General features: G+C 42.1%; 2 protein-coding genes across 7 annotated transcripts in view; one reads left to right on the top strand and one right to left on the bottom strand.

Moving 5' to 3' along the window:
* Positions 1-15825, top strand: part of Slc25a40 (solute carrier family 25, member 40) — an 88940-nt gene that overhangs the window by 69022 nt on the left and 4093 nt on the right. For 2 of the 5 annotated variants that reach the window (XM_087656451.1, XM_087656450.1), the window contains exon 12: positions 2873-3046. The exons of the other annotated variants lie outside the window; for them this stretch is intronic. In XM_087656451.1, the coding sequence (XP_087512577.1) occupies positions 2873-2883 (11 nt within the window). In that variant the 3' untranslated portion in view covers positions 2884-3046. Of the gene's footprint in view, positions 1-2872; positions 3047-15825 lie in introns of those variants that run through there. 5 annotated transcript variants of the gene reach the window in all.
* The window catches only part of Rundc3b (RUN domain containing 3B), a 129207-nt gene continuing 123195 nt past the window's right edge, over positions 9814-15825 (bottom strand). For both annotated transcript variants that reach the window (NM_001443723.1, NM_001047116.2), the window contains 2 exon segments: positions 9814-12089; positions 14269-14390. In NM_001443723.1, coding sequence (NP_001430652.1) covers positions 11944-12089; positions 14269-14390 — 268 coding nt within the window. In that variant the 3' untranslated portion in view covers positions 9814-11943.

Genomic DNA, 15825 nt, shown 5'->3' with positions numbered 1-15825 from the left:
GTGGTCCCGAGGCTCAAGTTTGCTCGTGGGTTGTTTTCCTCTGGCGTCAGAGATGTGTGCAGAGTGCAGTCTCTTCTGGTTTCCCAGGCGTGTCTGCCTCTCTGAAGGTTTAGCTCTCCCTCCCACGGGATTTGGGTGCAGAGAACTGTTTATCTGGTAGATCCCTTCAGGTTCTGGCGGTGTCTCAGACGCAGTGGTCCTGCTGCTCTTGGGCCCTTCTCTACGGGAACCCAGAGGCCTTATACAGTTTCCTCTTGGGCCAGGGATGTGGGCAGGGGTGGGCAGTGTTGGTGGTCTCTTCCGCTCTGCAGCCTCAGGAGTGCCCACCTGACCAGGCGGTAAGGTCTCTCTTCTTGTCATTATTTTTATCAACCTCCTTGAAGATAGAACATTTTAGTGTTATATCTGTTTAGAGAAGTTACCAGAGAACTGGAGAAATGCATCTTAGGTTTAGAAATATCAACCTGGGTCCCTTCCCAAACAACCAACACAGATGCAGGATAGGTCCAGGGGTTCTTAGTGAGACAAGAGAATATAGGGAAAGATGGCATACCTTTCACAGAGCAAACTGAGAGGACAAGCAACTGTGCCCCGAGTCTTAGCCTGGTTATAAGTTCTGTGAAGTTGGCATGAAAACTGCAATCTAACCAGGATGACATGAGCCTTAGATATAAAAACTACATTCCATCTTCTTGGGCTAACCAAGGAATAGCATTGGTTTGAGTAACTTTTTGGTCAGTTAAAGGCTGATCTCTGTGGCTCAAATCTCAGGATATCTGTCTGAGCCAGGAGATAGCTAAGCACATCCAATACTGCAAGTCTGCATTTTGGTGTTAAGTGAATAAGAGCTGCCCCAGCGTTTCTTTAACCTAAAGATTACAAGTTCTAAGATGATTAGTTCATTAAAATTTTTACTTGATTTGATCTTAGTGTATGAGCACACATGTGTGTGCCCACAGAGACCGGAGGGTACATTGGGGTTCCTGGAGCTATGTTTACATGCCGCTGTGAGCTACCTGCTGTGAGCTACCTGCTGTGGGTACTGAGGACCAAACTCTGCAAGAGCATTCAAATGCTAGTAACAGATAAGCCATGTCCCTGGCTCTGTGGTTCATTTAAATATTGCTTGCTAATGGGCTAGTGTCTGAAGTTCCTGCTTCTTTGAGAATCTGTGTCCTCCTCAACATTTTAAAAGGTCAACAGGAAATGGCTTTTTTTTTTCCAGTACTGGTGACCATACCCAGGATCTCACACATGCTAAGCAAAGTTCTCTACCTCTAAGCTTGAGCCCAGAATAAAACATGTTGACTAGACGTCAACTAGTAAGGCGAAAGATCCAGTGACAGCTCCCAATTGGTAAATTCATCAACTTTGGTATTATCACAAACTATCTAGCAGTATAATTGTGACTGAAATACAAACCAAAATATATCAGATTTCTAAAACTCTGATACTTGGAACAAACATTAGCAGTGTATTCATACAAATACAACTAAAGCCTGAGTATTTCTTGTTTGACAATGTTTTCCCATGATTTAATCTAATTTTACATCTATTTTAGATGCCCTCTGGAAGTCCTAAGGTTAGTTCTAGGTCAAAAATGCTTTATTTTTAATAAGTTTATTAAGTATATTTTATGAAAAAAATTTAAAATACTTATTTAGATGACATTATAAAATAAAACCACAAGGACAAAAGAAAAAAAAAAGCCTTCATGGACAAAGCTGAAGAAATGACAAAATCTTTGTTTTCTAATTGCCAAAAAAAGATAAAGAAATCTCTCTCACATTTCCCTATAAACAGCAGATGAGTGTCCAACAAAATGCTGCCATTTGAATTCTGAATAAGGTGAGCTTTTTGATGTCTTCTGGACATGTCAGGACCCCCACACTCATGAACGTACAGCAGCTCTGGTTGCTAGCACCAGATCAAGGCAGTCCGGGTTCTAGCATGAAAGGGCAAGGTGCCCTGTGAAATCCTGGGATTCAGTGAGTGTCCTCTGCAAGAGCAACAAGTCCTCTAAACCACTGAGCACCACTTCAGCCCCCACCCCTAACTTCCAACATAACACATCCACTCCAAGTCATGCTGTCCATATACTGCTGGGTGTGGGGCTATCCATAGAACATGGGCAGCTTACCAGCATCCATATTCTTAATAATCTCTCTCCCAGAAGCCAACAGCTGTCCATAGCTTCTCAGTTAGGGGCAGGGGGAGCCCCTTCTCCCTTTCATACACAGGGAAATGTGACTGTTTTCAGTTGACTCCCCAGCGGCTATACCTGTTGAACTCTGAAATAAAAATACTGGTTTGTAAGCAAAGTTCCCTCTTGCCTATGCATTCATATGGTGAAATTCACACAAAAACAGAGATGAAACTGGGTCTGGGTGCATGCCTTTAATCCCAGCACTTGGGAGGCAGAGGCAAGCAGATAACTTGATTTTGAGGCCAGCCTGGTATATATAGTAAATGTCAGCACAGGCAGAGCAACACTGAGAAACTGTGTCAACAAAACCAAACCCAACCAACCAACCAATCAACCAAAAAAATAAAACCTCACAGATATACAGAAACAATGTCTCTTTGTTTTTTGGGGGAGGGTTTGTTTTTACTTTTGTGTGTGTGTAATGGGGGTTTACATGTCATAGCATATTTGTATGAGATCAGGGACCAGCATTTGGGAATCAAAATTTTCCTTCTACCATGAGGGTTCCAAAGACCAAACTCAGGTTATTAAGCTGATGTGGCACGGTCCCTTAGTTTTAAAAACTTTCTTTGTACCCCTGGGTTTTTTTGTTCTTGTTGTTGTTGTTGTTGTTTGGCTGATTTTTTGTTTGTTTGTTTTTTTGAAACATTATCTTATATATCACAGGCCAACCTTGAACTTGGTATGTAACCAAGAATGGAATTAAACTTCCGGTCCACCTATCTCCACCAGAGTGAAGAAGTTTATATATTTGTGCCCACCTGTCCAGTTGCCCAGACACTGAACCTAACTTAGCCTTCCAAAAGCACTCTACCAATAAAGCTACTTCCGCAGCCCGCAGCTTCTCTTTAGATTCTCTATTTGCTAACTTCAAAGTAGTTCCTTCCTCTCGCTCCATCAAAGCTGGGTGTGATTTCCTCCACCATTGTAATGGAAGCAATTGTTAACCATAACACTGTACTTCCAAAGGAAGACAGAGGTGCAACAACACAGGAAACACCAAGATATGAGTCTCAAAGACCTTTATTCACAGAGAAGAGGGCAGGCAGAGGACTAGGTAAGATAAAATGGTCCAAGGTGTGAAGCCCAGAGTCCTGCAGAGCAAACACTAAGACAAGTGGATCAGAAATGTAATACCACCCAAGTTCAAGGTCAGACTAAGGTGTATGAGACGCTGTTCATTTCCCCCCTAACTAAAACAAAAATGCCTGGAAAAACTAGGGCCAAAGAAATGGCTCAGAAGTTAAGGGAGCAGGAAGGTTATGGGTTTGAGGTCAAGCTGGGATACAGAGCAAATATGAGGTAACTTGGACTAACTAGGGAGACCCTGCTCTGAACAAATGACTAAACATGAAGCCTGTTATTCAGGTTTGTTAGTGCTTTCCCTGGTGTTAGGATGGTTTGCAAAGCAAGAACAATTCTAACACCCTGAACTTTTCTTTATAGATAGACTCTTTTAAAAAGAGTCTTAAATCCACTCAACTGATGTGCCAAGCCCTTGCACTTGAGAAACAAGGCGAGTGGTATTTTTAACTTGTATTTGAGTGTGGGGTTGCTTAAAACCTAAGTCATACACTGCTGTCTTTACACCATTTGGGAGTTTACTGGAAACAATAAACTCACAAGGTTTTGTGGCTAATACTGACTGAGGCAGACACAAATAAGTTCATCTACTATTGTTACATCTCATGTCACACAGCAGAGTAAATATAATCTACATGTGTGTACATGAGTTACACAATGAATTCCCAATAAAGGGGTTCACGTGGATTCAGAAGCACACTGAGAAAGTCCTGTATGTTAAGAACAAACCAGAAAACAGAAGTAACGCTGCTAAAACAGCTGGAGTCGGGCAGGAGTGCAGAGTTCATCTGTGAGGAGAAAGACTGAGCCAGTGTCCATGAGCAGGAAAAGGGTCCAACCCCTCTGGACTTGGACATGACCCATTGTTCAGGAGCAGGAAGCAGTAGGCCATATCTAGCTCCTGATGCGCAAACAGATGGACAGGACCAACAATGGGAACAAGCTGCATCAGAGAGCCCTTGGTCCTCACTGCCCACACCACACCAGCCCTCAGATGATTGGTTTGTATGTGGCCATTGCCTTAATGTTAGATGTCTACCACTCTGTATGACCCAGGAAAGGAAGTTACATTTTTCCTTGGTCTGGTGTGTCGGGTAAGTTATTGTGCCTATTTTCCTTGATATAATTTTAATATGCCCAGATGTCCCTATAGTTTCAGTTATCCTCAATAAACTTACAATCTTTATTGGCTGGGTGACACATGACAGACGGCACAGTTCTAGGTCTGCCCAGGGCTGTAGTTACCTTCCCCACCAAATGGAATCAAAGACCCCATGTAGAGGGGGTCTCTTATGGCAACACAGCCAGACAAATCACTGCTTTATATAGTGTAAAATGGCTTAAAGTAGAACCCAGTGACCTAAACACTTCCCCCTTTACTTCTTGGACATGTCTACATAGCCTAGACCTTGCTATCATCCTATTTCAGCCTATCAGCTTGGAGAATTACAGGCCAGTGTCACAATGCCCACAGCCTGTGGGTTACCAGGTCACTATCAGTACATACACAGCTCCAACAGAACAGGGAAAAGAAAGCATCCTCCTGCTCTACCCGAGGCTCTCATTTGTGAATAAGTAGCTTTCTGTAGGTTTCCAGGTTCTGATCCAGGAGAGCCACATAAATGGGCTAAAGAGTAGATTAGCACAGGACACAGAAACTGGTCATGGAAGGGGCTCCGAAGCTGCTGCCGGCCAGGAATGCCAGCAGAACTCTGGTCTGTTCTATTACCTCCTATCTGAACTCCTCTCCTAAGGGCTGCACATGCCTGTACTTCCTTCCGATGCTGAGAGGAGGCCAACTGGGTTGATCAGCTCATTCCTCTCCTACTGTAAGTCCTTCAAAGCCTCCGGATTGGCATGTCAATGGCATCCTATTTCCTAGGATCTCTCCTGTAAAATGGGACTTCTGCTCACTCACTCACCCCCATCTTAACAGCTCCCAGAAACGCCCATCCTCTAGTCTGTGGATTTCATTCTTTGAATTCTTGAGGCAAGAACTCTAAAGCTACTGACTGTAGGCAGCTTTGGTGGCCCTTGAGTTTTCCAGGCTCCTAGTTAAGCTGAGAAAATTTCCATCATTCTCAGCCATACCCCTATATTCTTCTATTATATTGACATAGACACTGGTTTTGCTAGAAGGCACTGACTCCTCACTTGGTCCCAGAAGTTAACTAAAAGCAGGACAAAAGCCAGGCATTTCTGTAGGTCTCTTCTTTAGATGTCTTGCTTTCAGTTTTCACAGTGCCTTAGTTCAGATTCCAAAAGGTGCCTGAAAGTTCATTGTCTCATACATTGTCCTGAACCTGAAGACAGCCTGGATTCCGGCAACATCTTCATAAACATTCCCATGAAACTATGATCCTCACAAGATAGATTACCCACCCCAAATGAGAGCAGCTGTCTATGACGGTGTGATTGAATGCCCAGAATTTTAGGGCCAAAGCCCTGGCTCCATCTTGGGCAGCCCCTTCATGTGAAGTATTTAGGCCACCATTCTGTCGGCTAAAGATGAGATGTGGGACAGGGGAATGGTTCAGTGGATAAAGTGGGCACAAGACAAGTGTGAGAACCAAAGCCTATAACACATGGAAGACAAAGCCAGAGGACAATTCTGTGGGTTGCCCTGGTACTGTCTGTTTGTATTTTGATGCTAATTAAGCTTCCCCAAGAGGGGCTGCCTAGGACAAGGAGTGAAACACTACTCAGGTGACTTCATCGGGACCATCTCCCCATTTTAACTTGTAAAATAAATGTTAGAGCCAGTAATTGGGCAGGGGCAGGGAAGAGCTGAAGAGTTGGGGGGAGAGGGAGGAGAGAAGGGGTCTATGGAGAAAATGAGGTGGAAGGAAGATGGAGATAAAGCATGTGGCCTGGAGAAACTGCGAGTTCTGAGGGATCTTGTAGCTGGGGGAATAGAGTAGTGTAGTGGTGGGTCTGCCCAATCTAGGCACACAACTTGCATTCATATTATTTGAGTTGTGTTTTCATTGCATGGGCTTAATCTGGGTTGGAGAATTTACCGCAACACAATTCTACCTAGACTAGCCAGAATTAACAAGCCAATGAATCACCAAAAAACCCTGACTCAATAAAGGGAGAATAATCGAGGAACACAACTGTGGTAGTTTGAATGCTGCACGTCCCCTATAGTCTCTGGCATTGGAATACGTGGTCCCCAGTTGGCATAGGCTGGATAGGTTTAGGAGGTGGGGTCTTGTGGAGGAAATGTCATTGGGGCAAGGTTTGAGAATTTAAAGACTCATGCCATTCCTAGTTTTCTCTGTCTGCTTTTGTGAATGTGGTTAGGATGTGAATTCTCAAGTGCTGGGATTAAAGGTATGGGCCACCACTGCCCAGATGAGACCATTAATATATAGAGTGATTGTTGAGTGATACATATTTATGCTATTTGATCAATTAAGTAAGACTAACTAAATTTACCAAAGGAATTTAAGACTTAGATTGATTAGAGATGAAGAGAGCCATCATGATAGATGCAAATGAAATTCAAAACAATTACTAGGATCTATCTTAATATATTCTGCTAAATTGGAAAGATCTAAAATAAGTAGTTGAATGTTTAGATGTATATGACCTACAAAAATTAATCCAAGGCAAAACAAATACTATTATAACAATTAACAGAATTGATGCAGTAATAAAAACATCTGGATTTAAAAAAAAAAAAAAAACAGGCAAATCTAGCTTTCCCTTATACAAACAGCACATAGACATTGGAACTTAGAAAATACTTAATGACATTAGTTAGTTATCTTTTGTGAAATTTTAAGTACCGAATAATGGAATGAAAGAAAACACTAAGCTTAAGACTCTGGAATAAAGCCTGGATCCTGTTTCTGGACACCAAGATTCAGAACACATAGATAAAAAGCAAGTTGAGCCAGTCAGGTACCACACTGCCCAGGCAGGGCGACCATACCTGAGAAGACCCCCATTCAGTGACATGCAGCCCGGGCTACAGAGCAAGCCTGAGATGACCCTCCAGCTTGGTGCCCACAGAGGCCTGGCTGTGTAGTCCATGCTTCAGACAATCCCTGCCCAGTGCATGGGTGGGACATAACACACCTGAGGTGACACCAGACACCCGGAGGCCCAGGCATCATTAAGATGGGCAAGTAAGTGGTGGGGAGATGGGAAGGAAGAGGGATGTTTGTACCAGGAAGGGCGGTGGAATTGTTGAGTGGTGAGAAAAGCCTGATTGATGAGAGTGGCCAGTGATGCCAGCTGAGGTCATGGTGGTGTCCTGGCCCATGCTGCCACCCAGGGCCATGTCTAAGTTCATGGTGCTTCAACAGCAAGGGTCTGTTACTGCCAAAGGTCAGGCGGACATCTATAGTCTCCAACTGCAGTACTGAGGCGAGTGGGCCCCTCATCTGCCCGGGAAGCATAGCAGAGCTGGCCCTGGTTGCAGAGGGTTGTGAGTGAGCTGGTTCTGGGTGTGTAAGTGTGGGAAAGCTGGCCTGGCCATTTGTCTAATGTGTGGTGCTGTGGAAAGGGAGAGATTTCCTCCCTCACATCCCCTTCACCACCTGTGGACGATGGGAGAGCTGGCCCCAAGGTCATGAGTGCAGGAGAGCTGTCCCTGACACTCACTGCAACACTCAGGAGATCAGGCCCTCCATCTGGTCAGCACAGTAGAGCTGTCCATGGTTGTGGGGGGGGGGTTAGAGGTGAGCCAGCTCCAAGGGCATAAGAGAGCTGGTGCAGCCCCTCGATGAGTGTGGTACTTGGGAGAGCAGTCCACATCTCAACTGGACAGCAGGGCTGGCCCCCTGGGGATGGATGCAGGTGAGTCAGCCTGAGGGCATGAGAGTGGAGGAGCTCAGCACTGGGTGAGAGCACTGGGTGAGCTAGTCAGGGCAATTGCTGGAGAGCTCTCCCATGGGGGTTTTGGTGTGGGGGAGCTGGGGTGCTGACCCACTCAGCTACAGCCCAGGCCCAAATCCAGGACTTTAAGTTGACACTCCCCAACATCTACCCCATCTATGAACTGATGGAGAGTACATAGGAGGCAGTCCTACAGATCCAAAACTACAGGATCCCCGTGACAGGAATCTAGTAGGACCCAGTATTGATAGTATAACAGAAGCTAGAGTCCTGGGACCAGACCAATGGATATACCGCAAAGAACATTTGCAAGTAAAGCTGTTTAGACAAAAGGGCATACTTTGGACACACTGCTACACACCACAGCTTCTGCAACAAGAATTATTTTTTGTCTGGGGGTGGGGGTGTTGTCAGGGCAGAGGGCAAGTACAGTGGACGGGGAGATGAGTGCGATTAGGGTGAACAATGCAAACCTCACAAAGAATGAATAAAAAGTTAAAACAATTGAATAACAACCATGTACAGTTTACAATGGACTCAAACAATATTTGTATGAATTTTACAGGCTATTGATTACTAGGCTCTATGAGATCTAACATAAGTCATCTCAAACTTTTATATAAAATAGTAAAAGACTTAACACTACTTAACCCATTTTATGAAGCCATAATCATCCTGATACCAAAACTTCATGAAGACAACAAAAAAAGACAATTGTAGTCAAGTCTCTTTACTGAACATAAATTAAAAAAAAATCTGCAGAAAATACTTGCAAACTGAATTCAGGAAAGCATAATTTGATTTATAATCATATTGCAGAAAGAACACTTTGCCAGATTGTTAAAGCATGTCACCAGACTCTGAGGTCCACTTCCTGCTCCTTGGTACCAGGAAAAGGGCCTGTACAGATTAGGCCTGAGTTTCATAGAAAGAAAAATATCAGCTTCTCTCTGTCTTGCCTGTATCCATGTTACAACACACAATGGTGAAGCCGGGAGATAAACTCATGTAGATATACAGACTAATCCACAGGCACGGTTGGGGAGCCAGGAAAGACACTCTTGTAGATACAGATTAATCCATACTGTGATGAGAAGGACTCTTAGGAAAGAATCCCCAAGTCCATTACATGCTAGTCCTGGTGCTTCTGGAAAGGTCCAAGAAATCAATAAAGGAATATAGGAGAAATCTGTCTTATATTCAGTGAAGTTTAATATTTGCTAGAACAGGGAAACTCAAGTTTTAATTACATCATATGGCTACATGTCACCATATTTTCAGGCCTATGACTATAATCATGTTGAGGGTTTTGCCTGTCAACTACTGGTTGACTTAATTTCCTTTTCCCTTTCCCCTAGTTCTTGAATTATAAGAAATTTAGAATGTATCAGAATCTTGTCAGTTGTGATGTCACTAAGAGATAGGAATTTTCAACTCGACTCAATTACATGGGGCCATTGTCCTCTATGGAATCAGTAACTCTCAAAATGTCATGTGCTCTATAAAGAGCATTTTAAAAGTACATATAATATTCAACCTCGGTAAAAGGGTTTCCTCCAATCATGTTCATTAGTGTGTTGGGTTTAATTAGTCCCCACTATTTACTCTATTTGCTGACATAGTTCAGTGAACACAAGTCAGGTAACTATTTTTGTCAAGGAAAAAGACCAGTACTGTATGGTTAAAAATTTTTTTTAATATACATGCAACAAATATAGTACATCAAGGCAACGGAATACAGACGGAAAGAGACTAAGCCGGCATTCTCTGTGGGGTTCTGAGAAATACACAGTACCACTGGTAATTAAAGACTGAGACGCCGTTCACTCATGCAAGCATTACGGACTGCATCTAGCTCAGAACCAACTGTAGAAACTCGGATTCCACAGTAGCAGATGAACTTCGTATCAAGAGCTCCAATAGCGGAGGGAAAGCCATGGTCCTCAGGTGTCATGTCTCAGTCTGTGGTTTGCAGCAGGGATATGTCACAAACTAGTGTTACTATGGGACAGAGATGAAAAAGTGTACCAACTGGGGAATCTTGTATTCCCTTCTACTTTATAAAAATGTATGAAAAGATCTTAACAATGTTCTATATCTGGAAAAAATCATAAATGACAGGTGAGATCAGGCCATGGTGATAAAGGGGTAAACACTTTGAGAGTTCTTAGGGAAGTAGAGGCGTGCCCATGGCCAGCCTAAATTCCCAACATTCTCATGGCCATCTAAGTCTCCATGCAGCCTCCTGCAGGCCTGCTGTCTTGATTTGCTATTCCGGACACTATTTAAAAGTGGTCTTGGCGACTGTGTTCTTAAACGATAGACACAGTTCAAAGCAGACAGAGGTGCTCTGCTTTAATATCGCCTACTGGAAGAAAGCTCTCAGTGTGTTCTGAGCCATCCAATGCAATGTCTACCTCGAGCTTCCAGGCTTCCATTGCCCCAGAAATTAGTGTCTGCACTGTCTCACATGTGACACCGGTCACGTTACTATTGACTGATTCTACACCAGGAGACTGAGCTCCAAGCATTTCCCAGAACCTCCCTCTCCTACACAGTTTGGGCACAAGGAATGAACGTGTGAGTTCAGCTCTCCTCAGGAAGCTTTCTAGGAGGGATAAACGTCCGCCATGTCACCGCTGCTAGGTTTAAATATAAAAATTAACAGACAAGAGCGAGGACTGTGGCCCCTTCATGAACAGTGTAGGAAATGTCTTTGGCACACTTGTTTTCCTCCTGTGACTCACTATAGAATATACACTTCGTTTTCAATACAGTGGAATTTTTAGGGACACATGTAGCTGTTTCAAAAAAATGTAAAAAAAAAAGAGAGAGAGAGATTTGAAACACAACTGTTTGAAGAAAACCTGTTTTCCTACAGAAGTATAGGATTTTGAAGTATAAGATCAGTTTGAAAAATGAGAAATCAGGGAATAGTGGTAATGGTTGTGAAACATCCAGTATAACTCGTGGTTGCACACAGGGAGAAATAGCACTGTGGCTCAGACATACATCCACAGTCAGTTATCCTGGTCACTCACGAGGTTGTTCTCTAAAAGTTCTCAAATCACTCATTAAACTGGAAACTTCCGATGTAAGAAATACCTTGCCAACATTTGTTTTGTATTTTGAAAGGTTTCCAATGTCTTAGGCACACCGGGGAAAATAAGTCTAAGAAATGCATTTATTTTTTATATATAAAATGCTTTTCCTTCATACCTTAAAATTAAGTCAGCAACCGCCTAAAAAGGCACATTTCTACAAAATTAATGAAATGCTAGAAGTTGGTACCGAATGACAAAAGGAAAACTTAAATAGCTGCGGCTGGAGACTTCCCCTCAAAGCATGTTACACAGACACAGAGCGCAGGAGTGCGTCATGAAATTAGAGTTGCCTTTTGTGCAAATTTAACCACCAAATAAAGGAGTGAAAGAAACCATTAAGCTTAAGTCTCTGGAATAAAACCTGGATCTAGTCTCTGGACACTAAGACACATTTAAACAAATATAAAAAATCGGTTGAATAACAACTATGTACACTTTATAATGGATTCAGACAATCTTTGTGAGACTTTTAAAGCCTATTGAACTTTAAACATCCGCAGTGACAAATGTACTAATTTAAAAAGAAAAATAGGGGGACTGCTATGCCTTACCCTCGGAACTTTACCTGGGCTGGACTGAAATCTCCGAACGACAAAATGCTACGCATGTACCAGAATATAAAATTTCAAAGATCTCCCAGCAGCCAAACTTATGTAAACAGGATATTTACAATACAGAAACTTTGGGTTTTTACGTAGTCTTTCAGGATGGAGTCAGGCCTGGGCTTGTTATCTCCGTGGTGGGGCTTGCAAGGCAGTCATTGGATTTTAGGCTTGTTAGGGACTTGTAACTTGCCACTGATGTTAGTGACCCACAAAGACCAAGAAGTGAGGGAGTATCTTCTTTACCTGGAAATTGAGATAAAAGCATACAAAAGTAACATCCTTTATGAATCACAGCAAGACCAAAAAAACCAGGAGCAACTCCCATAGCTTCTAGGGTAGTGACAATGTATTCATGTGGCTAAACCTATTTTACCTTGCAGTAGCTTCTAATTATCACCTTTAAAAGCTTAGTGTATTTATGTTTTTCTTAAAACTTCTTGGTATGGTAGGTTGAGATAATGAATTTTGGAACAAAAATGTGCTGACTTACTTATTGAGACAGGTCTTTTTATGACACCTTGGGTGTCCTGGAGCTCACTTTGTAGACCAGGTTGGCCTCAAATTCAGAGATTTTCCTACCTCTACTTCCCAAACACAGGGACTGAAAGCATGTGTCTCCATTCCACCAGCTTCTGTTTTTGAAAATGTACTCACACTTTGTCACCCAGTAAAGAGAAAAGAATATTCAACTAAATAACAGTAACTGTGGCCAAACCAGAGAGTATGTGAGAATCCTGTACCTACATTAAGACGTACAGTAAAAACAGACTTATCCTGACCAGACATTATTCACTTGCTGACCATTTCTTTAGTGTCTCCTGAGCACTAGGATCTGTGCTTTAAATTGCAGCTGTTTTGTAGTCTTATTTCTGGTGTGTGTGCACGGAGTGTGTGAAAAGGCAACTCCCATGAGTTGGTATTCATTTTCCACTAAGCATCTCCAATGCAGAACTGAACAGAAAGAAGTTCGGGGAATTATCCATTCACGGCTTGCCTGAGTGACTCAGTAAGTTCTCAGCAGCCTCAGCTATATGAAACCCTGACTTAAAAAATAAAACAAAAAATTCTGACACTACTATGAGCAACTAAAATCACTTTTACTCTTTTTTTTACAGATAGATAAGAGAAAGAGGCAATTTTTAAAAATGCATGCTTAAAATCTAAAAGAAGCAATTAAAAAAAAACTAAAAAAAGAAATTGAGAAAATAGTTTGGTTTACAATATGATCCAAAAGAATGGCATACTCAGAAGTGAATAATAAAATAATTGGACACTTAAAATTTTCTACCATATGTAGTCTACCCTGGAGAGACTAGACAAATGCTACTCTCAGGCTCAATGAGAGAAACCCTCCTTACAGTGAATGAGGTAACGCAGAGATCTGTAACAATACAAGACGTTGAGAACAAAAAGGGCTCACCCTAAGACTTTTATACTACACTTTTGTAACATTTCCAGAAGGGGGAGCACAAAACATGTAAGAAGCAAAGACCTTTGAACTGCCAATTTCTAAGCACACACATGGTCTGAGCAATTATAAACTCTGAGCGACTGTGCCTTCTCCTGCTGGGCCCACACAGCAATGGGGCTCCCTAATAGTCATAGCAAGGAAGGCGCTCACAGGGCCCTACCACTTACTGCTGATTTATTGGCAACTAATAGATTCTGGAGAGTAGGAGGGCATAGCGTCCAGTTATATAGCCCCTGGTAAGCACACCAGGCCCTGAAGAAGAGTTCTAAACACGGGATCGCACAGACCACCCTAGTTAAACTCTGTGGGACACAAAACAAACAAGACCCATGAGTGTGAGGAAAAGATTTGTGAGGAAGAGGAGGGACTTGCAGGTATGAGAGGGAAATGAGAGGCTAAAGGGGAAACCAGGATGCATTAAAACATGTATGGAATGCCGTGAACACAACTTATTAGGGATTAGTAAAACTTAACTGTTCTTAATGTTTATCTGTTTGAATGTGGGACTTATCTGGAATCCTAGATGCCAGAGGCAGAGTCAAAAAGGTTACAAGTTTAAAGCCAGTGTGGGCCACATTGCTATGATGAAACACCATGACCAAAACCAAGTTGGTTAGGAAAGGGTTTAATCAGCTTACACTTCCACATCATAGTTCATCACTGAAGGAAGTCAAGGCAGTAACTCCAAACAGGGCAGGCACCTGGATGCAGGAGCTGATGCAGAGGCCATGGAGGGCTGCTGCTTACTGTCTTGCTCAGCCTGTTTTCCTCTAGAACCATTAGCTCAGGATGGCACCCCCCACAATGGGCCAGGCCCTCCCTACTAATTAAGAAAATGCTCTACAGGTTTGCCCACTGCCCAAGCCTATGGAGGCCTTTTCTAGTTGCAGTTTCCTCCTCTCTAATGACTTCAGCCCGAGTCGAATGGGTGTAAAGCAGCCAGCACACTACCTTCACCGATGAAATTCAATGAGTCTTGCTTTCCATCGCCTTCTTGTGAGTGGCCGGGATCCAATGAGGCCTGAGAAAGGCTGACTTCTGCTGATAACTGGTCAAGGCTTTGGTAACTTTTACTGAAAATAAGGAAAAAATCATTGCAATTTCTTGTTATAACAGAGAATACCTTTTGATAGATTAATAATGATTAATAATGCATTAAAATTGTGGCTAATTTTCTCATGTCTTCCCTAAATTTTGCCTTTATCATGGTTTCTCCATGTGATTTCCATTACACTTTTCTCCTTACCTATTCTGGAAGCTCACCTAGTTTGATCATTGAAAAACAGAAAAGAGCAGTAATATTTCAAGCAATTCAACATTATCAAGTTGATTATTTATTATCCAGACAATTAAAATAGGTCTTATAATTAGGTTATTATAATTTTAAAGTAGGAGCAGAAAATCTAAGGAATACTACAATACAATAAAGAAACAAATGGCACAATTTAATAATGACCTATCATTTCGAGCACTTCAAGATTCCTTAGTGCCTTGAAATAGGCACTGACAGCTGATATATTCAACAAAGACACTATAAATTACTGTAATTGAAGTTTAAATTTTTGACTAATAAATATTTATTATATTAACATATCATCAAGATAATCCTCTTCCCCAATCCAATTGATGTTTTAAGACCCCTTGTATTATGCTAAGTGCTTAGATTAATTATATCAGAGGATATTTCAGTCAGGAGTGAAAGGTTAACAAAAGCTTATTATTAACCTTTCCTCAAATTTAGTTTTCAGGATAAGGCTAACAAAAAGATATGTTCAGGTTTGGTGTCCTTTGCAGTTGGTGTAAAATTGGAATTGATCACCATTTACTAAATAAAGTGGAAGTGGACTAAGGAAAGTAGGCTTTCCAAGCTGAATATCTCTCAAAAGATATTCAGATCCTACATAAATCCACAAATACATATTTTATAATAGTATTTACAAGCACATATGAAGCAAATGATCTCTTTCCTAGTTGTGTGTATACATATGTATATATATACATATGTGTATATACATATGTGTATGTATATATATACATACACATGGGTAGACCTAGTCTCAGATCTGCAAAGGTACATACATTTAAAATGTTTCAAAATATGCCAAGAAGTGCTTGCTGACAGGAGCCAGATATGGGTGTCTCCTGAAAGCCTCTGCCAGAGCCCTACTGATACAGATGAGGACGGTTACAGCTAATCATTGAACTGAACAAGGGGACTCCAATGGAGGAGTTAAAGACTTAAGGAGCTTCTGAAGGGGTTTGCAACACCATAGGAAGAACAACAATATCAACCAACCAGACCCCCCACCAGAGCTCCTAGGGACTAAACCACCAATCAATGAGTACACATGGAGGGACCATGACTCCAACCACATGTGTAGTAGAGGATGGCATTGTCCAGCATCAATAGAAGGAAAAGTCCTTGGTCCTGTGAAGACTCATTTCTCCAATGTAGGGTAACGCCAGGGCGTTGAGGTTGGATTGGGTGGGTGGGAGTGGGATCGTCCT

The sequence above is a fragment of the Rattus norvegicus genome, chromosome 4 (assembly GCF_021556685.1).
Source record: "Rattus norvegicus strain SHRSP/BbbUtx chromosome 4, alternate assembly SHRSP_T2T, whole genome shotgun sequence".
Classification (NCBI taxonomy): domain Eukaryota; kingdom Metazoa; phylum Chordata; class Mammalia; order Rodentia; family Muridae; genus Rattus; species Rattus norvegicus.
Note: the sequence above shows the minus strand (reverse complement) of the source record. Positions and strands in the feature narration are given on the sequence as shown.